At 41.1% G+C, this 21,708-nt stretch overlaps 1 protein-coding gene across 9 annotated transcripts in view; it reads right to left on the minus strand.

Moving 5' to 3' along the window:
* Window positions 1-21,708, minus strand: part of akap9 (A kinase (PRKA) anchor protein 9) — a 60,478-nt gene that overhangs the window by 21,672 nt on the left and 17,098 nt on the right. For 7 of the 9 annotated variants that reach the window (XM_065283873.2, XM_065283855.2, XM_065283846.2 and 4 more), the window contains 17 exons: window positions 20,969-21,166; window positions 18,438-20,624; window positions 17,562-17,648; window positions 16,030-16,231; window positions 15,478-15,646; window positions 13,565-13,616; window positions 12,962-13,180; window positions 12,635-12,808; window positions 11,815-12,099; window positions 11,561-11,653; window positions 10,621-10,727; window positions 10,350-10,534; window positions 9,198-9,430; window positions 6,578-6,740; window positions 3,073-3,285; window positions 1,688-1,726; window positions 350-582 (listed from right to left, as the gene is read on the minus strand). In XM_065283873.2, coding sequence (XP_065139945.1) covers window positions 350-582; window positions 1,688-1,726; window positions 3,073-3,285; window positions 6,578-6,740; window positions 9,198-9,430; window positions 10,350-10,534; window positions 10,621-10,727; window positions 11,561-11,653; window positions 11,815-12,099; window positions 12,635-12,808; window positions 12,962-13,180; window positions 13,565-13,616; window positions 15,478-15,646; window positions 16,030-16,231; window positions 17,562-17,648; window positions 18,438-20,624; window positions 20,969-21,166 — 4,839 coding nt within the window. The remainder of the gene's footprint in view (window positions 1-349; window positions 583-1,687; window positions 1,727-3,072; window positions 3,286-6,577; window positions 6,741-9,197; window positions 9,431-10,349; window positions 10,535-10,620; window positions 10,728-11,560; window positions 11,654-11,814; window positions 12,100-12,634; window positions 12,809-12,961; window positions 13,181-13,564; window positions 13,617-15,477; window positions 15,647-16,029; window positions 16,232-17,561; window positions 17,649-18,437; window positions 20,625-20,968; window positions 21,167-21,708) is intronic. The other 2 variants (XM_065283824.2, XM_065283864.2) reach the window with 2 other exon arrangements.

A 21,708-nucleotide genomic window follows, 5' to 3' on the forward strand; every position in this document is an offset into this window, starting at 1 on the left:
TGTCACATTCACAACACAACACAACAGACCAGCAACACAAATATTATCCTCACTTAAACTAGCCTGATATGTCCCAGGTAATAAATCTTCTTGTCAGTATATCCTGATGGGTAACCACAACAGTGCTTTAGTGTCTCATGACTGTTCAGGTGGATATCTACTCTTTAATTTGTGTGTTTGACACCTGTCATATATATATTTATCTAGCAACGGTTAGCAAACAACCATGTTGTATTTACTGAAGTGTACATGACATTAGAAACAGAACAACTGATGCATCATGCAGACAGAACTTAAATCTTGAAATGTGTGACACATCTTAAAAAATTTCTCAGATAAAAGCACATACATCCATGAACTTGCGGTTGTTCTCCAGTTGTTTTTCTAAGGCCTGTATCTGCTGTCTAAGGTCGGCTCCCTCGCTCCTGCGCGCCTCCTCCAGCTCCTGCACGCGGTTCACCTGCTCCTCAAGCTCCGCCTCTAACTGCTTCACCTGTAGGAGGAGCTCACTGCTCTCCTTCTGCGCCTGCAGCTGCACCTCCACCTTCTCTGCCATCAGCTTCTCCGTCTCCTCCAGCAGGTCTGAGAACAGCCAGATGCATATTAGAGGAGTAAAGAGGAGCACAAGCAGTCCAGGAGGGTTTGCATGTTTCAGAGAATTATTTACCGTTTTATTTATCATCAGCTTAATGTATTTAAACACTCATTTAAAAAAAGCATTTATTATTTAATGCAAACTCACTATCCATTAGCTCCATCCAAGAAATGGTTTTAGAAAAATAATTAAATAATAAATAAATAAGAAAAAATAATTCTCTGTAACAATTCTCCATCTTTGCATTCCACCACATACTGTATGGCACACGAGACAAGATGGAAAACATTATCCCATTCCCTCAAATTTTCCCATTCCAGTCTGACCCATGATCCTGATCACAGTAACCAAAGAACCAATCCAAGGTGCGGGAGGGGGCGGGGCAAACCCATGATGTCAAGGCAGTGAGGGGAGGAGCATAAGGGTGCAAATGCATAAAGAAAAGAAATGTGCACCACAGAAGAAATGTTAATAACATTGAACAGCCACTTTCTGCAAACACTTCATCGTTACCATCATCATCATCTTCATCAAACTCACTGCATTGGATTTACTGCATTTAATGAAGGTTTCTACGTAATGAACGAGATCAAATGTGTATTACGGTCAATTTTCCATGAAGAAAACAGAATCTCTTTGGTTGGATTTTCTAATTTTGACAGAAAAATTAAAAGTGAATATTGTTTATGATATTATAAACATGCATCCCTTTGCATTTCTAAGTAAAGCTACAGACTAACAGGCCACCATAACTACTGTACATTTATGTACTTGTTTAATTCCTCAGGATGAAATACTGTAATGGTTGATTTGGTTCAACACTCAGAACGACTGAAATGAGTCTTTAGTAAATAAATAAGAGATATATTTGCAGAAGGACGTGCCCTTGTGAATGAGTGGCTGTTCAATGTGAAATAAGAGATGCTAGCTGCAGTTTGAGCATGCCAGCGTGTTATCAGCACACAGTGAATGTGACGGTCAGGTTAACCAGAACAGCAGCAGTTAGTTGATCAAAAGCAAGCGTGTTTATCTGTCAATCAATCAGAGAGCGTGTCGGCCATGCTGCAGGTGTACACACACATACACACACACCTGCTTCAGGTGCTGCTTCAAGCGCAGCGTCAACTAGTCCTGAGGAAAGAGACAGTACGTAAACAATACGGTCTTCATGCAGATACAGCAGGAAGGAGATAGAAACACATGAAGATATGAAAACGTCTGCAGAGTTTGTGTTTGCGCTGCTTCTCCTGTGAGGAATTTGGCACTTGGACCTGTAAACATGTCAAGAGTTTAAACTGAAATCTAAACGCCTGTTCACACCAAGAGACGCGTCACAAATAACAAAATGTTCATCTTAAAATAATCCAACAAATACACTAAAACATAAGGTTTTTAATGTTTGGCATACTTACACGTATGAAGATGTGAAGCGTCAGCACAGTCACATGTTTAAAAACTAGAGCCATCAAAAGATTAATCGTGATTATTCGCATACAAAATAAAAGTTAAAGCAACACTCCAAATCCATTTAGCCAATCTCTAGGTCTGGCGCTAGCACGTTTAGCATTGCTTAGCATAATTCATTGAATCTGACCATTAGCATCGCGCTCAAAAATATTTTCCTATTTAAAAATGATATTACACAGTGCCCAAAAATAGTCCCGAATGCAATTCTGCAACTACACAAACTTAGTGCCAGTCACATTAAAGTTACTTAGCTCAGGATTATTTTCGGGCACTGCATACTATCACTGAGCCTGCTGCCACCTTGTTACGTCAGCAAAGTCCTTAATTATTACGTCAGAATGAGAGTATAGTTCCTAACCATATCTGCCTAGAAAATCACAACTTTTAATTTACCGTCGGTCTTATTAAACGTTGTAACTAGTCAAGTTTTAAATAGACAAAATATTGAAACTCTTTGGTTAATTTGAGCGTGATGCTAATGGTCTAATCAGATTTAATGGATTATGCTAAGCTATGCTAAAAGTGCTAGCGCCAGACCCAGAGATCAGCTAAATGGATTCCAAAACGGTAAAAATCAAATGTTTAACTCAAAGAGAGCTGGAAAATTAGCATATTTAAAAAAGTGGAGTGTTTCTTTAATCTCATACAAAATAAAAGTTTGTGTTTGCATAATATATATGTGTGCATATTGTGTTTAATTATTATGTATATATAAATACACACATACACATTCAAGAAAAATGTGTTATTTATGTATTATGCAAGAACAAAAACTTTTATTTTGTATGCAATAAATCTCGATTAACCTTTTAAAAAGCCCTAGTAAAAACAAACCATAAGACATTATCTCATTGGCTTTCATCTGATAAAAAATATTCACACTCAGCATAAAGGAATGATGCTAAACCTGATAAGAAATAATGATTAACACACAGAACATCTCGACTGGCCCTCAGTTTATAATCACATGTTAAGTTGTCTGAGAGATAAATATACGTCACGTGACATACGTAGCTCTCGAGATCCCGCCCCGTCTCTCATGGCGTCTTGTTGCCGTGACAACAGCTCTCGCTCCTGCTGCATCTGGCATCTCTCTTGTTCGAGTTCACGGAGACGGTTGCCGGTCACGTGCAGCTCTTGCTCTAGGTGCCGCTGACGTTCTGCACGCTCTCGGACCTGCTGCTCCAACGCCAAACGCTCTCCGGTGTAGCCGTCAATCAAACCTGTGGAAGAAACATCAGACAGACATCAGTGCATCATCATCAGTCTCTAATGATAGTGTTTAACTAGTGAAGCCCACCAATCACTGTTTAACAGCTTTCATTATATAAGTGAGGATATTTTGGACCTTACAGCCAAACCTAAACACACAAACACTGACCCAGTATGTCAGATTGTCAGATGTGGTTTGGTTAAGAGGGTCTGAAGAATGAAGCATTTGTACTCTTTATCTGTTACAGGTCACTGATTCCTCTCTCATTATTCTGAATAAACCCAATCAGAGCGCAGTGAGAAATGCTGAACATGGTTCATAAACACACAGTCACTATTCAAAACCTCTTATATCTCATGTGTACTGGAAATAAATATTATATGGGTTAGTTAAGGTTAGGTAATGTAGTTTGTCCATCAGGATCCGTCTGGATGATGGAAAGTGTGTCTATATGACATATGGTGTATTTAAGGGGCGGGGCTTGATGACACAAATTACCTCTTTACAATAAACAAAGTCTGTTTGTAGTAAGCAGGGGTTATTTCAGGGAATAGACACACACATAAACACACTTTAAACTGGAACATTCATTATATTGATACAAACACCAACAGAAAACCTGCATTTATACACTAAACAAAAACACTTTAACAAAGAGGATGTCCCCCTAAAAGCAAGTTTTGATTATTCTTTGCTTGCTTTTGTGTACAAATGTGTCACTCGTACTCATATATACACTGCGGATTAGTCATTCATTCACCCACAGGCAGATATAAACATTACTCTTTTAACTCATGAATATTTAATGACAAAGATCTGACACTGTTTAAGGTCATTTGCAAATGAAATGAAGGCACAGAGTAAAATCAGACTAACAAAACAGAGTAGAGAAAAAAACACCATCCTATACCAACTATACAAACGGACTGAAGGTTCCTAAAACACACACAGACACACACACACACGCAACAGTTGAATGATCACATGATCTTCAGCATTACATGTGTTTGAATATATGACATATGACGGACAGCAATCACACACACACACACACACACACACACACACACACACACACACACACACACACACACACACACACAGACAAACAACATACTAAAGTGTCCACACTGATGTGCTGTAATCAGACCGGGAGTGAATGAGTCTCATCTTGACTTTGGTACACACACACACACACACACACACACACACACACATTTACAACAAGACAATTTCACCACACAAAGATACAAAACAAAAGAGCGTAACCCCAACAACCCAATAATAATGCTGCTCTGTGTGTGTCCGTGTCTGTGTGTGTGTGTCTGTGTGTGTGTGTGTGTGTGTGTACCAGTCACTGTTGTCACCAGACATCTAAATGAATGTGTGTGTGTTTTTTTTTCTCTCACACATGTTTATAAAGTGCAAGCGGTTTCGCTCACTGGTTATTTAGTGTGTATATATATAAATGTAGAGTTTGGTTCCAAAACGCAATAAATCCATTTTGACTGATTTGGGTAAAAATTTAATTTCTATACCAAAAAAGTGCCAAAATGAAAACCAAAATGTTCTGTTAGAAACTTTTACATAGCATCTTTAGGTTATAATAATAATGGTATACACTGAAAATGTACATTAATGGCATTAATCAAAACACTTACTTTGTCAAACTAAGAACCCTGTCATCGTTGCTGTCATGCTTGGGATGTTGTCACTGAACTTTTTTGACAGCGATCAGCTGTAAAGTTTTTCATAAGATCCTTGGGATCAATGTGTTAGCATGACAGAAGCTTGATGCTGTCGTGTGAGAACAAGCAACAGATGACATTTTTCCTTCGCTCAAGTGTCTCTCACAAAAATTATTAGATGTTGATGGCTTACGTTTTCTCCCCGTCACAAAAAAACACCACCACAATGCCATCAAAAGTATTATTTTGTTTGTTGACCAGGAAGTACAAAGTAGATGAGGAAAACGGATTATGTGGGTATTCAACGCACCGCCATTGTTGTTTGCAATGCGTGGAATGGTGTGCTGTGATTGGTTGAGGGGATTTATTGCATTCTGCTGAAACAGAGGAGTGACGTTTATCTTGTTTTGGAAAACATGGGAGAAAAGATGACAGAATAACTTGTTTTTTTTTGTTTTTTTACTTTTTAATACTGGCCTGATACAATACAGATTTAGGTGGTAACAAATTTTTTTTTAAATGGCGTTTATCGCGTTTTGAAACCAAACTCTTATATATGAGAGTTTATGTGATTATAAAGTGAGGAATGTCCAGACATCATGACTCTGAACAGATGAAACATTAACATCCATCACGCTCTCTGTAGAGGTTCTGACATCATGTGATTATAATAGCAGACATACTGACATACAACATATATTGCTATTATCCAAAAACTATAAGAAATAAAATGATGTGTTAGTTTAGTGGCTTCATCAGAATCAAAATGAGAGTTTCCTGATGTTGAATGAGATCAGATGAATCTAATGATGACAGTAATTGTATTTGATTTAGAGAGACATCATGTGCTGACAACAAGAGCTGAAGATAAAGAGTTACTGTGTCAACAACACAACACACACACATCCTCATTAAACAATCCTAAAACACACACAGAGACACAAACACACAGAGACACACACAGAAGCTCATTTCACACAGAGATTACAGAAAATGTGTCCGGGATCATTTCATTTTTGGTTCATTTTCACTGCACATGATTTTCTGAAATCTGTTCTTCCAATCACACACACACCGTAAAGACACGTGACGTATTTAAAGTCCTGCACTTGGTAGTTTATTTTCCACAGCGTCTGAAGTTTGCTAATTATCCATGATTTCACTCTTGAGAAACCAAACACGAGCATGTTAGTTTATGATAATATCATAATGAGCGCATGATGTGCTGTTCTGTCGTGCTGGTGAATGATCTCAGCTTCAGCGCTCCCTGATCTCTGTCCAGTTTACAGATTTTACGTTGTGAATGCTGATCTGTGTTTAAATCCCTCATTTTAAAGAGCTGAACTATAACTTCTTGTTGTGATGACATAGGCGTCCCCACTACGACACGCCCCTTACGGCATTGTTTTTATTCACATTCGATGCTTTCTGTAAATGTAAGGTCAATGTTACCGGATCCTCTTTACAGGAGCGATCCCAGAACATTTACAGGACGTGTTTGTGTTCACACAGAAGCCTCTGTGACATTTTTACGAAAGTTTTCTGGAATCAAAGTGCTGTGTGAGTGAATTAGAGACACACACAGATACACACACACAATAAACACATAAATACCTTCAGCCTTGTGCAGCTCCAGCGCCAGCTGTTCACGACCCCTTGCCTCCTGATGCAGACGCTCCTGCAGCTCCTGCTGTCTGAGGATCAGCTCCTCCATCTCCTCATTATGCCTGAACTTCTCTCGCATCAGCTCGGTCTTTGTGATGTGTGCATGCTCCAGCTGAGAGAGAGAGAAACAGGTCATGTCAAAGACAGCTTTAATCTTCAGCAGGTGGGTTCACACTATTGAAAGATGAATTACTAGATAATGATTTCACTGTATATACAAAAATAATTCTGATTAAGATTGAATAATATATCATATATCAGATTTGTGATCGGTTTCATTTATGATCATGGCATCTGATCTCTAAAACACTGAACACAGTGATGAGGAGTCATTGAGGGATGTTTAATGCGATTAATCTACATTTTAGCGGTGTAGGGTTAGTATGTTTACATATTCTCTGCAAGATTTGATAATCAACAACATGAAAGTTTGCCTCTGAAGAGTTCAACTCTTATCCAGAAACACACCCAGTGAAGCTGTGAGCTGTAAAACTCAAAGTACACAGACCATCAGAAGCACCTCCACTCCACAATCACCTCGCAGATCTATAACACCAAAGGTCAAAAACAGCCTGCACTACCCGGAAAACACAGTGACTTCATCCATAACACCGGTAACCACAAACAGCACAACCTATCACACTTACTGTATACGGAGGAGTGGGCAGGGAAATCTTTGAAATAACTTTGAGAAGGTGACCATTAATGCGATGGTTGACGTGCGAGATCTTGGTCTGCACCACCACTGCGTTTTTCTCGTGCAGGATGAGCGGGAGCGGAAAGGGTCGTGGTAACGGGATCCGTGATTCCACCTCATAAATATCCTGATCCTGACTTTCCACCCAATCGTCCCGGAGAGAGAAAGAATTCCAATACGTTCTATAAGACTCCATTCTGGATGCTTTTCTTACTTCTCTTGTGATTCAATTTTTCCACCGGTTTGTGTCATTGCTGTCAAATGTAAATGAGAGATCCGAAAGAGTGACTGGGAGTTACCATCCCTCCGCTCAGCAACAGTATCTATGGAAGTGTCTCCGTGTAAAACGCAAGTAAACACAAACCGGAGCGCTCACATGGTTGATCAGGTAGAACGAGATACAAATCAAACACAGCAGACAGTCAAGAGATGATTCCAGAGAAAAAATTCCTTAAAGTCCTTTAAACTACAACCAGTTGGAAGAAATTCAATCCAGACGAGTTTGAAACATAAACAGGAGCGTAAGAAGTGGTCAAATCAGCAGGGTTTGTAGTGGAGTCTCTTCCTCGGATCAGCATTCACTTTCCTTTGGTTACTCCAGCTGGAAACTCATTAACAATTCCCTGCCTCCGTGGCAACGCTCCGTTGGGAAAATGCAGGGCCTCATTAACTGCTCGACCTGACAAGCAGTCGGGGGTGAGAAGAGAACACGGCAGAACCCATGGGGAAGATCATCTCTCTCTCTCTCTCTCTCTCTTTCTCTCGCTCTCTCTCAGTATTCAGCCAGCGAAGCAAGTGAGCACTTCCTGGTTTGTGGACATGTGCAGAGGTTACGTATCTAGAAGGCGTGGCTCTAAAGCCTTCAGGTAAGCAGACAGGTCGATTTAATGCACACACCCACCCGCACCCTGCCCAATCCTGTTTGACAAGATTCTTATAACATATAGAGACGTTTCAAAGCCCATTGAGACGATAAACACTCACAACTTCATTGCATTCCTTCAGGACGATTACTCTTTAAACATTACGTTAATGAGTCCCGACAACAGACTTTATCGATTAACAATTCCTCCCATACGCCACTTCACCATAAATCTTCATTCCTGAACAAGCCAATACAAGATCCCCTCCTCATCCCGTCATTAAACAACCCATTAAATAACTTACACAAGTCATCACCTGAAAACTCGATTCACTTATTAAAACCCTGATTTATATCTGTGTGATTTTAATTGATCTCAGACACGTGTGGTGTTGTGTGGTGTATTGATTCTGAAACATAAAACACTAAAAAAAAAATGTTTTCTCTAGTAATTCAATGAAAGTCATCACTTCTTAAGGTGTTTTTTCTTTCCTCTTGAAATATAAGTGAACTGGTTCTTTGAACTGGTTTTGTAAGGATCACCCACATATGCTTAAGGTGTTTCACTAACTTAATAAAGAGAATAATGTGATGAACATCTCACTGCATAAATATTTACTCACATTTCAAGTCAAACAGGATCAAATGTAATCTAATCTCTAAATGGCTACCGTGTTGTGAGTTATATTTTTGATAACATCAATATCAATATGATGCTAAAATAGACTTAAAGGAAACACACTTTCACTTTCTGCCAACACAAAACAAACAAAGAGGCATTGTCCGGCACGGAGACAAAAGCATTATGCAAATCTCCTGGTATCCACAGGCGACCACATCAAATGACTCCGCCCACTGTACTGGTGTCCTATGACCATTAACCTGATGTATCAGCTCGCTACTCTCACACTGAAACGTTTTAATTATGTGTGATTTGTTAAATAAATGATTATAAACTGAACTCTTAAGAATTGAGATGGTTTAATTTTGGCCTTCTCTGATTGCCGTACCTCGGTGGTTGTCTCAGTGATGGTGTTGAGAAGTTTCTCCACTGCGCTCTGCAGTCGTGTACTGATGCTCATCAGATACTCCTCCCTCTCTAGCTGAAGCTCCGCCTCTTGCAGCTGTAGCTCCACCCCCTGGCTCCTCTGAGACATCCCCAGCCCCTCATCGGTCTCCCCTGAAAACATGGTGACATCATCAGCGCCCGTCTCACTGCCATGGAAACTTTCAGAGAACGCGTCTGTGGATAAGACAAAATAACATAACATCAAGAGTTAAATGAAACAATTGTAACTTATTAAAAGTTCAAGTTCATTTATTTATAGAGCAGATTTCAAAAAAAAGCCACAAGACTGACCAAAGTGCTGAACATAAAATCAGACGATAAAAACAAATACATTAAAATCATGGTGAAAGCATAACGCGATTCTTATAATTAGATTTTTTCATTGTGTCAAAGGTGAAAATGTATTCTTATTCTTGTCTATATATGAACGTTGGACGTTTTATGAATGTATCACTCACAGCACAAAAACTGCAGGACAGGTCACATAATATTTAATATTGTGATTTCAAATCAGTGAAACTTCTAACACACGTGTTATTTTTATCGTGAGGTTTGGGTGAGTTCACACAATAAAGATCTTTTGTGTATTTTGGGTGTTGCGTTTCAGGCGTGTCTCTTTCATATTCTACCTGAGTTCAATGCGACCTCAACACTTGATATGAGAGAGTAACATTGAACACACCCATCACTTCTATCTGTGTGTTTATTGTAATTGTATGGTGCGGTTCAGTCACATGACCTCACCTCAACAGTACACAAACCATTTCTATGGAATGAAAGATCAACATGAAAGGCACAAACAAGACGGACAGGATTGAGAAAGCGTCCAGTCATCTGTTATTAAGTCATCGTAACTATCTGATGCACTTTTCAATATGACCTTAATTATTACAAAGAGCTCTGGAATACTGGCTTGTGATTGGTTAGTGGTACAATATTTCTGTAATCATGTTAAACTGCCATGTGCCATAGACTTAAAGAGTAATGAGACAGGAAGAGACATCATGAAACCTGAGATGAACTTTCATATGAAGGTAAAATCAATTTAACCGGACCTCATATCTTGGGTTTTGTGTTAATGTGCATGTCTGACCTCTCAGGGGACCGCTGTATGGTTTAAAGTCCTCCGCCGGACGGGTGGCTTTGAGTTGACCCTTACAGGACGACTGCAGGATTCCCTCGACGTGACGCCCGATGGTTTCCTCCGCAGCCGCCGTTGTCTTCAGCACATCGATCAGCACCAGGCGCAGACGACTGTTTGCTTTTCGCAGCAGGTCTCTGAGAAACAGAATGAAGTATTAGACCTACACATCCATCTGTCTGTCACGTCACTGAATCTGCATCAAATTATTCCTGTTTCTCACCTCTCTGTGGTTATGATGTCAGATGTGGAGTCTTGTGCAGGTTGATGTGATGTCAGAGGTCTCTCGCGACCATCGCTCTTCGTCTCCTCCTCATCCTCTTCTCTCCTCTGGATTTTATTCACAGGCAGTAAAGAGAGCACAGATAAAAAGCCAGTCATGTTAGTAAACTCATTTAAAACAGTCCTGCATTTAGCCACAGATGCCCGATACACACAGTCAAATTAAAACAACACAGGAAGAGTTCAACCACTGTGCTGCCACGGTAACAGCTGTGTGTACCTGAGACAAACCGTTACTGTGGAGTCAGACGCCACCTGATGGTGTAAGTGCACAGTACACACTGTATATACTGCATACTTACAGCATGTCAAACACTACACGGTTATACATCAGCAGCATTAATATATACTGTTGCATGTTGTTTAATTGTTATCACCTTCAAAAACAAATCACCAAATGTTCTTGTTTGATACACTGCAATTAAATACAGTAACTCACTAACTATAACGTGAAAGATCAAGCCAAGTGCATTGCATTGTGGGATCCAGAATTCAATGCAGTGTGCTCTCGGTATACAGCAGTGATTTGTCTTCCGAGGGGCGCAAATCAAAATATGTGTTTGTTGCGTCATGTGGCCCATGTGCATCATGCAAATTAGTGCCTGCTGCATATGCATCTAAAGGGTTTATGATAAAAGAGACGCTCATGTTCACAAAATACTCATAAGACACACACATGATGGGTTAAATACATGTTGTGACAAGCTTTCAATCATGCACCCTCGAAAAATAAGTCCCTGGCTGCCATTGGTATACAGCATACTATGGCAAATATAGCAGATCGCAGATGTAATTTTTTTTTATTTCCTTCATACTGAATCCTGCAGAAACACTACAGTACATTAAAATCTCTCGTTTCAGCTTTACTCTGTTTACATCACCTGCTCTGTCTGTGTGCTGCTGCTTTGCATGCTGGGATACGTTTGATCATCTCTCAGTCTCTCTCTCTCCTTCAACAGCTCCTGCTCTCTCTGCTTTAAACACACACAAATATACACAATAATAATCGCACACAACTCTGCAGACATATGACATCATCATGCACACACTGAAAAAGTCGATTCTCACATTGAGTGATGTATCTGTTAATATAAAAATCATTTAAGTGCGTGTGTGAGTGTGTGTGTAATCTGACCTGCAGGAGTTGTTGGTTCAGTGTGTGTATCTGTGCTGTGAGTTGTGTGTTGTGTTCCTGTAGAAACTCCATCTGATGTGTGTGTGAAGCTCTGAGTGCCTCTAGCACACGCGTGTGTTCCTCTTCCTGCTGGATGAGCTCTGAACTAAAGTCCTCTGCCAGCACAACCGGACGCTGCTGCTGCTCATCTTCATCATCATCAGGTAGCTCTGGTGGAGTCTCTCTGTGCTCCTCTTCATCATCTTCTGGTCTGTGTTGAGTGATGGGTTGCTCTTCATCAGAAGACTTTGGAGTCAGTTGATGTAAAACAGAGAAACATCACAGCTGTTATCAGTCTCTTTAATCTGAGTAATGACTCAAAGCCTGATTCACACGAAGCATGTGACCACACTGTGATTATTTGTGTGAAAAGTTTATTCTTGCACAAAATCTCCACATGAATCACCTCCCAATTATAAACAATAAATCAAGAGAGGAAGAAGAATTTGGTGCAGTAATAATAATAACAGTAGTGTATCAGTGTAAAGTAAATCAATATATAAATCTCAACACAATCCCAACATCTCTGTCATGAGTTTGAACGCAAGTGTTAAAGAGTTCAATAAGATGTTATCTTCTATCTGAAAAGCAGGGTTTGTGTGTTGATGTTCATGCAGTAAATGTGAGCTGAGGTTATTTAAATATAACAACACAACGATCCACTTACACACACACTTCTACACAACAATATTTCTATATGTTCTGAAAACATTTGTTCTGAAACCCGTTTCAATGGCTCAATCTACTCGGTCCAAATCTGTCGTGTACCGTAAAAACTCACCTGTGTGCATGACTGTGCTGTTGCCATGGATACAGCATCCGACTGCTCATCTGTCAGTCTCTGTTCAGTCTCAGTGTTCTGTGTCTGTGTCGATGTGCTCGTCTCTCTGGCCCGTTTACTCAGTCTCGTGTGTTCGGTGTGCTGAGCAAATTCAACTGACATCTGCACGATTACCTGTCACACAAAACACACAATCACGAGGATAAATCTCTGAAATGAAGAATACTTCTAACAACATTCCTCACAATAAACTAAATGAAATACCACAAAGAGATCAAGTTGTGGTAAAACACAAGATAAACATTATGATAAATGATTTAAAAGCACCTTTGCGATCTCCTCCTCCAGCAACTCTCGATGATGTTTCTCCTGTAAGTGTCTGAGATCCGTATCCTCTGGATGAAAGCTCATCTGATGCTCCTGAACGTTTCTCTCCAGCCTCTTACATGAGCTCTCATACTGAGCCTTCTGCTGAGCCTGCAGCTCATGTGATAGACCTGCAGACGCCAGCTCTACTTCAACATCTACAGAGAGAGACTCCTGATCCTGAGAAAAACAACAGTGAGATGAGAGAGAGAGAGAGAGAGAGAGAGAGAGAGAGAGAGAGAGAGAGAGAGAGAGAGAGAGAGAGAGAGAGAGAGAGAGAGAGAGAGAGAGAGAGAGAGAGAGAGAGAGAGAGAGAGAGAGAGAGAGAGAGAGAGAGAGATAAAAAAAGAAAGACCAGAAGACAGAGAGAGAGAGATGGAGGGATGCAGTCATGCATGAGTGGGGTTTTTCACACAGGTCGAGTTGTGTAACTCTTGATCGTCTCGTGTGATGTAGGGCAGCTCATTGCTGTGGGCTCACAAATGTCCCGCTTCATTTCAATATACAGCAGTGGTAGAAAAACTGAAGAAAACGAGAAGATCTGAGAGAAACACAGAGACTCACCTGAGGATGTTCATGTTTGACACTTGTCAGGGGTGGACAGACGCTCGATGTGCTGTGACAGAAACATAAAAACATACAGAATGAGTAAAAGACAGCTCACAATAAAATCAACAAACTCTTACACAACAACGAAAAACTACTTAAAACAAACACAATTACTCTGATGTGAACGTCCTTATTCATTATTTTAATACTCTAAAACAGTAACCCTACAGTGTTAAATGGACTGCATTTATATAGCGCTTTCAACAGACCCATGGCCATACAAAGCGCTTTATAAGTTGCCTGACATTCACTCAGTCATTCATACACAGACATGCAAGGCGCCATCCAGCTCGTCGGGAGCAGCTGGGGTTAGATGTCTTGCTCAAGGACACCTCGACACTTGGTCAGGTGGAACCAGAGATCGAACCACCAGCCTTTCGGTTTGTAGATAACCTACATTAAGGGTCTCCAACAGGGTGCCCGCGGGCACCAGGTAGCTTGCATAGAGTCTGTGAGGTGCCTGCCAAAGCTCATGCTATTAATAGTCTCAATTGTAATATTTATTTATTACACATTTTTTATATTAGCTTGGCTTCGTTAACGTTTTAAACGTTCAAAACATCAAAAACGTTTTGAGTAGATTATATCAAGTTGTTCTCCAGATTGTTTTATCCACTGTGGTAGCCCTTGCCCACAAAAAGGTTGGAGACCCCTGACCTACATGAACCACTGAGCCACTGCCACCCAGGTATGCAGTTGTGCGAGTTACATTGTGCTTCACGCACACACACGCATGCAAACACACATGTATGTCAACATGCAGCTGTCTCATCATTTTAAAGCCACAGATATTTTAGTGTTTGATCAGTCGAGTGTTTCCAGATTTTTATGAACAGTTGTGTCCAGAAGGGGGCAGCAGAGCTGCAGATTAATATAGATGAATATTATATTTAATCTCTCTGTTTACACACATTAAAATCTGATCTCAAAGGAAAACTGTCTGATATTCTCTCATCTGAATAAGAGTCTGAACACTTTGATCTGATATATGAGAGATCAGTGTCTCTCACAGAAGCATCAGATAACAAAACCTCAACAGATAATCCTCATACGTGTTTCATCATACGCGTTTAGGGTTGTCATGATTGTTGGGCGCATGGCCTTAAGTTAACTTCCGGTCCAGTCTGGCTTTTGCCAAACAAACCTCTGAACCAAATACCTTTTGGAAAATAAAAATATTTTGGTTTCCTAAAGACGAGAGCAGACGATGGGTCGTATTCCTGTGTGAAGGGAGGATTGGCAGCTGATCTGTAGTTAATATTGTATTCATTCATTTCACACAGTAAGGTAAGCTCAGTGTTATACGCTTTAGCTATGGTTCATTTACTTAAGATCGAATGTGTTGCTATTGAATTATCACAAGTTATGTTTGATCCACAAAAGCTGTTTGTCTATGTTGTTGCTGCTGACACTGTCTATAAACATAAAAGGTCCGTGTGAATATAAAAAAAGAGTTTGATATCTGATCCCAGTTCAGATCAGAATTTGTTAATGTTTAAAGACACACACACAGACGCACACAGATCTCACTGGGCTGAATTATAACCCAAAAGGACACAGACTCATTTTCAGGCTTTATGTGTAAATGTCAACATGACAGCAAATGATAAATTAGGAATCTTAATTAAAAACCTTTAGCAGAGTCAGTCAGGGACACTTTGATATAAATTCCTTCAACAAGGACAATGACAATAATAAATAAAGACTCACTCACAATAGTCAAATCAGATAAAAGCAACATTTCAGTTCTTTACAATGAACTTTTGGAGAATATGAATCTAATATGACATTAGTAAATGACCCGTGGCATCTGTTTGTTTAAAGCAGAACAGAATGAGATCTGATGGAGTGATAAAGGTCTGGTATACCTGAAGAGGTCTTCTCCTCCTGTACGCTCCTGTAGTCTCCTCTTGAGCAGGAGAACCTCAGCAGAGCAGCGCTCCTCTGTGTCCTTCATCTGCTGATGGTAGTAAATCTTCAGTCGCTCAATCTCCTCTCTGTGTCTCTCCCCCAGCTCCTCAAACTCCACCTTCAGCTCTACAGACACACAATTCACAATCTGATCTGATATCACACCATTAACACTGAACTGATTCAGAATCAGATTTAGTGCTGAATACTAATGTCCTGTAGCTATAGTTATCTCTAATGCACATGAAAAGTGATCTTGTTGAAACCTCATTGACATTAAATGTCTCTAAAACTCAAAACCATCCAAGAGTCAACCATTTTAATCTCACAAACTTCACAAGAACTCTCAGTGAATTAATCTGAGAAGGATCTGTTCTGCTGTATGGGTTTAAGTGAGTGCACACCGACTATGAGATGTGCTGTGAATATATTTCAGTGACAGAGTGGTTTCTCGATGTGCCTCGCTTTCATGTTGATGACTCTTTAAATAATACATCTGAAACACTGACCTGCTGACTGACCCCTGACCCCCTGTGGCACGCTCATAAACTCCTCCCGCAAACGCCGCAGCTCCCTCTCGTGTGCATCCTGCAGCTCCTGCTCTCGGCTGCGCAGCTGCGCAAGTAGACTCTCTCGCAGCAGCTCCAGCTGAGCGGCATGAATCTGAGACAGACTGATGCGCTGAGCCTCCAACTGCAGACGACACTCATCCTGCAGACAGACAGACACACAGTGAGAGAGACAAACAGTTAGACAGACAGGCAAATAAACAGAGACACATTAAGACAGACAGAGAGAGACAGACAAACAAACAGTGAGACAGACATTGAGACAGATAGACAGACAATGAGACAAACAGATAGACAGATAGACAGACAATGAGACAAACAGATAGACAGACAGACAAACAAACAGACAGACAGAGACAATGAGACAAACAGAAAGAGAGAGACATACAAACAAACAGTGAGAGAGACAGACAGACAGTGAGAGAGACAGACAATGAGACAGACAGACAATGAGACAAACAGAGAGAGACAGACCGACAGACAGAGAGTGAGACAGACAGGCATTGAGACAGATAGACAGACAATGAGACAAACAGAGAGACAGACAGACAAACACACAGACAGAGACAATGAGACAAACAGAGAGAGACAGACAGACAGACAGACAAACAAACAGAGAGAGACAGACAGACAAACAAACAGAGAGAGACAGACAGACAAACAAACAGAGAGAGACAGACAGACAAACAAACAGAGAGAGACAGACAGGCATTGAGACAGATAGACAGACAATGAGACAAACAGAGAGACAGAAACAATGAGACAAACAGAGAGATAGACATACCAACAAACAGAGAGAGACAGACAGACAAACAAACAGTGAGAGAGACAGACAGACAATGAGACAGACAGACGATGAGACAGACAGACGATAAGACAGACAGACGATGAGACAGACAGACGATGAGACAGACAGACGATGAGACAGACAGACGATAAGACAGACAGACGATGAGACAGACAGACGATGAGACAGACAGACGATGAGACAGACAGACGATGAGACAGACAGACGATGAGACAGACAGACGATGAGACAGACAGACGATGAGACAGACAGACGATGAGACAGACAGACAGACAGAGAGACAGACAGAGAATGAGACAGACAGACAATGAGACAGACAGACAATGAGACAGACAGACAGACAATGTGACAGACAGACAATGTGACAGACAGACAGACAGGTTTGTGTTGTGGTCTTTATAGTCCAATAAAAAGTGGATGAATAAAATAAACTCATATTCAAGATTAGATTTTGATGAATGTAATACAGTCAATTAAATGTTTCAGATGTTTTATATGAGTAACATCACACAGCCCTGCTGCTCATAATATTAGAGGCGATCATTTCATGTCATAAATTAATTCACACACAAAGCAGACGGTCCTCATTCATATGCTAACAACACCGTTGACATGAATCACATCAATTAATTCATAAAGACATTTCATTCATTCAGGTATTTACATGATCAGAGTCGCTCATGTCCTGCGTCGCCATCAAACACTGAGATCTGATTGAGTCCCCATCATCCTGAGGATCTTCAGTTTTCACCTGCGCACACACACACACACACACACACACACACACACACACACACACACACACACACACACACACACACACACTTGAATGTTTCTTCATCTATAGCAAACGAGAGGAGGCTTGAGACACCAACAGATGAACACAATCATAAGAGCTATGAGACAACCGTAAATAACTGAGGAAGAAACATTCAAATAAATCAAAAACAGAAATGATTACAAAGATGAGTGAAAGAACACAGATTATTTATTTATAATCATCCTTAAGTATTTCATTCAACACTTCAGAGCTTCTTCATCTGAGACATGAGTGAGTTTTTCATGCGACATTACTGTGCAGAATTACTCAATAGTATTAAATGACAAGAACGTTTGTAACGGCAGAAAAATGTTTAAGCCATCGAGCATCCAGTAAACAAGTCTTAAAGACACAGCAGCAAAAACAAGCTGTTGAATGCTGCAAGAAACCTTGACCATCATTATAAACAGAGTGCAGATTATCAATGCGGTTTCTATTCCTCCATTAGAGATCAAAGAGCATGAAACACACACAGTCTCTCTCTCTCTGAACTCTATCGTGTATAATCCCTATATGCACATCAAGTCCTCCCACCTGCACAACATCTCCAGCTTTCAACAATAACTCACAGCCCATCATAAAAAACACGCACATCTAAAATAGCTGCAGAAAGACTGCGGTACAATGCAGCTAATAACCAACTGTTGCATCAAGAGTTTTTATAGAAAGACACCGATGCTTCATCTCATCAGAAAAACCACAGGAGAGCGTGCTGCTTACCTGCTGCGGGTGTCTGCGCCTGCCATCCGTGAGCAGGTCTTCATGCGTCGATGCGTGTGTGCGTACACAGAGCGGGTCTGCTGTAGTACTCTCTCTCTCTCCTCCCTCGCTCCGTTGAGCCGCTGGATGAGAGGAGGGGTCTCTGTTCATCCCCCCATATGAGGCCTGGCGCTCAACAAGTGCTGATTTTTCCTGCGTCAGGACACCGCGCTCTTGTTCTGCACTCGGCATAGACGATTTAAGGGTCTCTGTCTCCTCTCTTAAAGACCTGATGTGCATGTGATGAGTTTCTACAGAGCACAGCCCGCTAGAGACGCTGCAGTCTTCAATAGGCTGAACCTGTTGCTCTTTATGTCTCATAACAGTCTCATCTCTGTCTCTCTTCAGCTCCTCTTCAAGACGTTTGACGTTAGCCTCCATCAGCGTCAACTGAGCGACTGTTTCAGAGAGTCTCAGAGCCAACATCGTCTTCTCTCTCTCAGACGTTTTCAGCTTTTCCATCAACTCCGTTGAATCTTTTTCTACCAGCGTTTTCCCGTCCACCTCCTCATCCTCAGTTTTGTCCCTCAGGGTACCCGTTTGAAGCTCCACGTGGAGATCTCGGAGTTTGGTCTCGTAATGCATCATTTGTTTGATCAAACGCTCCTCGAGCTGAACTTTTGTATTAACCAGGCATGTATACTCATCCTTCAGCTCCTGGTAATTCACCTCAAAGTTTTTTTCAGCAAAAGAGAAAGTATTCCTCTGCTTTTCTATCTCATCCTGAAGGTCTTTCAATCGTGCACACATTTGTTGGTTTTCCAAAGACAGACGTTCAGTTTTATCCTCAAGAATTTCATGATCTGCTTTTAAGTTTTTCAGTTCGTCCCTAATGGCCGTGTTTGTCTCTTTCAACGTCTTATTCTCAGACTCCATGTCTTTTCTTTCCTTCTCCCAGTTTTCATCTTTCATTTTGTCTTTCTGTTTTAGATTCTCTAGCGCCTGATTTAGATCGTTTTTCAGCGCCACAATCTCATGACGTAGCGCATCTCTCTCTGCGGCTAAAACCGCCCTCTCGTTCTCAACGGACCTCGCCTTGTCCTCGAAATCCATTCGTAAGAGTTCCACTGCCTCGCGGTGTCTCACGGCCATCTCGTCTCGCAGGTTCTCTCCGTTGAGGAGGCTTTCTCGCTGCAGGTCGTTTCGTAGTTGCACGAGCTCCTCCTCGTGGCTGAACAGCAGCTGCGTTCTCAAGCGCTCCAGCTCGGCTTCCTGGGATTCTGCCATCCGGTCCAGCACGGCGTCTTTTTCCCGCTCCAGCATGTCGAGTTTGATCTTGTAGTTGGTGACTTCTGAATCGTGCTTGGCCTCAAGGTCACCGGTGGCCTTCTGTGCAGCGGCCAGCTGCGCCTGTAGGTCAGTAATCGCGTCACGAAGCATTTGCATTTCTGTCTGGATTTTCTCTGGACTCTTAGATCTTAATTCCACTTCCACTCTTGCAGACTGCAGCTCCTGGTGTAAATGCTCAACTTGGTTCACCAGATCGATATTTTCTGCGCTCCTCCATTTCAGTTCCCGCTCCGCCTTATCGCGCAATTCCTGCGATTCCTGCAGCTTCTGTTGCAGTTCAATAACCGTTATGTTTAGAACGCCTACGTCTCCGGTGCTGTGAGACAGCTGACCTTTGAACCTCTCCAACTCTGAATGATGCTGCAGGAATATCTTCTCCGTGTCCGCTGAATGCCGTTCTTGGATTCGATCCAAATCTGACGCATGTTGAACCCGAAGTTCCTGTTTCATTTGCACGATCTGCTCTCCGTACATTTCATCCAGTTCGGCCCGTAGCTGATCCATTCGCCGTGTCCAATCTTCTTCTATTCTCTGCTTGATCTCACCTTCTGATTGGCTGCCCTGATGGCAGCGTTGTTGAAGGTCCTCTACAGTTTTCATAAGCTGTAGTATTTCTCCAGATGACATTCGCTCTTTCTCCCTGGATACGGAGAGCTCTCTTTCACAGTTCTCCAGCTCCTGGCTCTTTGCGGACAGATGTTTGTTGACTTCCTCGAGTTGTTGTGTGGAAGTCAACAGTTGATCTTGGACTTGAGATAAAGTTTGCAGGTGCTCTGAGACCAGACGCTGTTGTTCAACATTTAGCAGGTCTTTATCTCTTAAACGCTGAGCAAATGATTCTTCAGTTTGTGTGCGGACCTACAGAGAAACAAACCACATGTTTTTGTTCATGTAGCTGATGTTTTGATTTATCTGAGATCAGAAAAACTTTCAAAGAAAAAGAACTTTGACTAAAATAACAAATATTGACACCAATCATTCAGAATGTCATTATTTGTGTGAATATAAGTAATCTCCGGCTTGAATATAAAACATACTTATTACATCAAAAAGTAAAAGTTTCAGAACTTGACTAAAGGGCCGTTCACATTATAACAATAACTATAGAAATATAGTTTTTATATAAATTTTAAAGGAGAATAGCGGAGTAATACAGTTATATAACTCTGAGAGTAGCTGAAATATCTTCAATGTCTACTCACCCTCTCAGCTTCAGCCAGCCTTTCCTGAAGATGTGTAATCAATAACAAATGTTCCTGTGTTTTCTCTTGGTGACCTTTGACCTTTTTGTCCTTTTCCTCCAGCTGTTGTTGGTACAGTGATATCTGCTGACGGGCCTGTAGGAGATCTGCAGTAGTGGAGCTGATGTTGGAGCTTCGCATTATCTCACCAGCCTGAAGCTTAACAAAGATTGTAAACAGAATTTTGGATGAATAACATCAGACATTTATAAGTTATAGTGCGTGCATAAACTGAGTTACAGTACATGCATGCATAAACCGAGTTTTAGCACATACATGCATAGACTGAGTTTTAGTGCATGCATAGACCGTGTTTTAGTACTTGCATAGACCGAGTTATAGTTCATGCATAGACCGAGTTATAGTTCATGCATAGACAGAGTTATAGCACATGCATGCATAGGCCGAGTTATAGTTCATGCATAGACAGAGTTATAGCACATGCATGCATAGGCCGAGTTATAGTTCATGCATAGACAGAGTTATAGCACATGCATGCATAGACCGAGTTATAGTACATGCATGCATAGACCGAGTTATAGTACATGCATGCATAGACCGAGTTTTAGTACATGCATAGACAGAGTTATAGTACTTGCATAGACCGAGGTATAGTTCATGCATAGACCGAGTTATAGCACATGCATGCATAGACCGATAGATATGATAGTTGTCATATATGGCCAATGTCTCAGAAGTTA

This window comes from Paramisgurnus dabryanus, chromosome 19, assembly GCF_030506205.2.
Source record: "Paramisgurnus dabryanus chromosome 19, PD_genome_1.1, whole genome shotgun sequence".
NCBI classification, from domain to species: Eukaryota; Metazoa; Chordata; class Actinopteri; order Cypriniformes; family Cobitidae; genus Paramisgurnus; species Paramisgurnus dabryanus.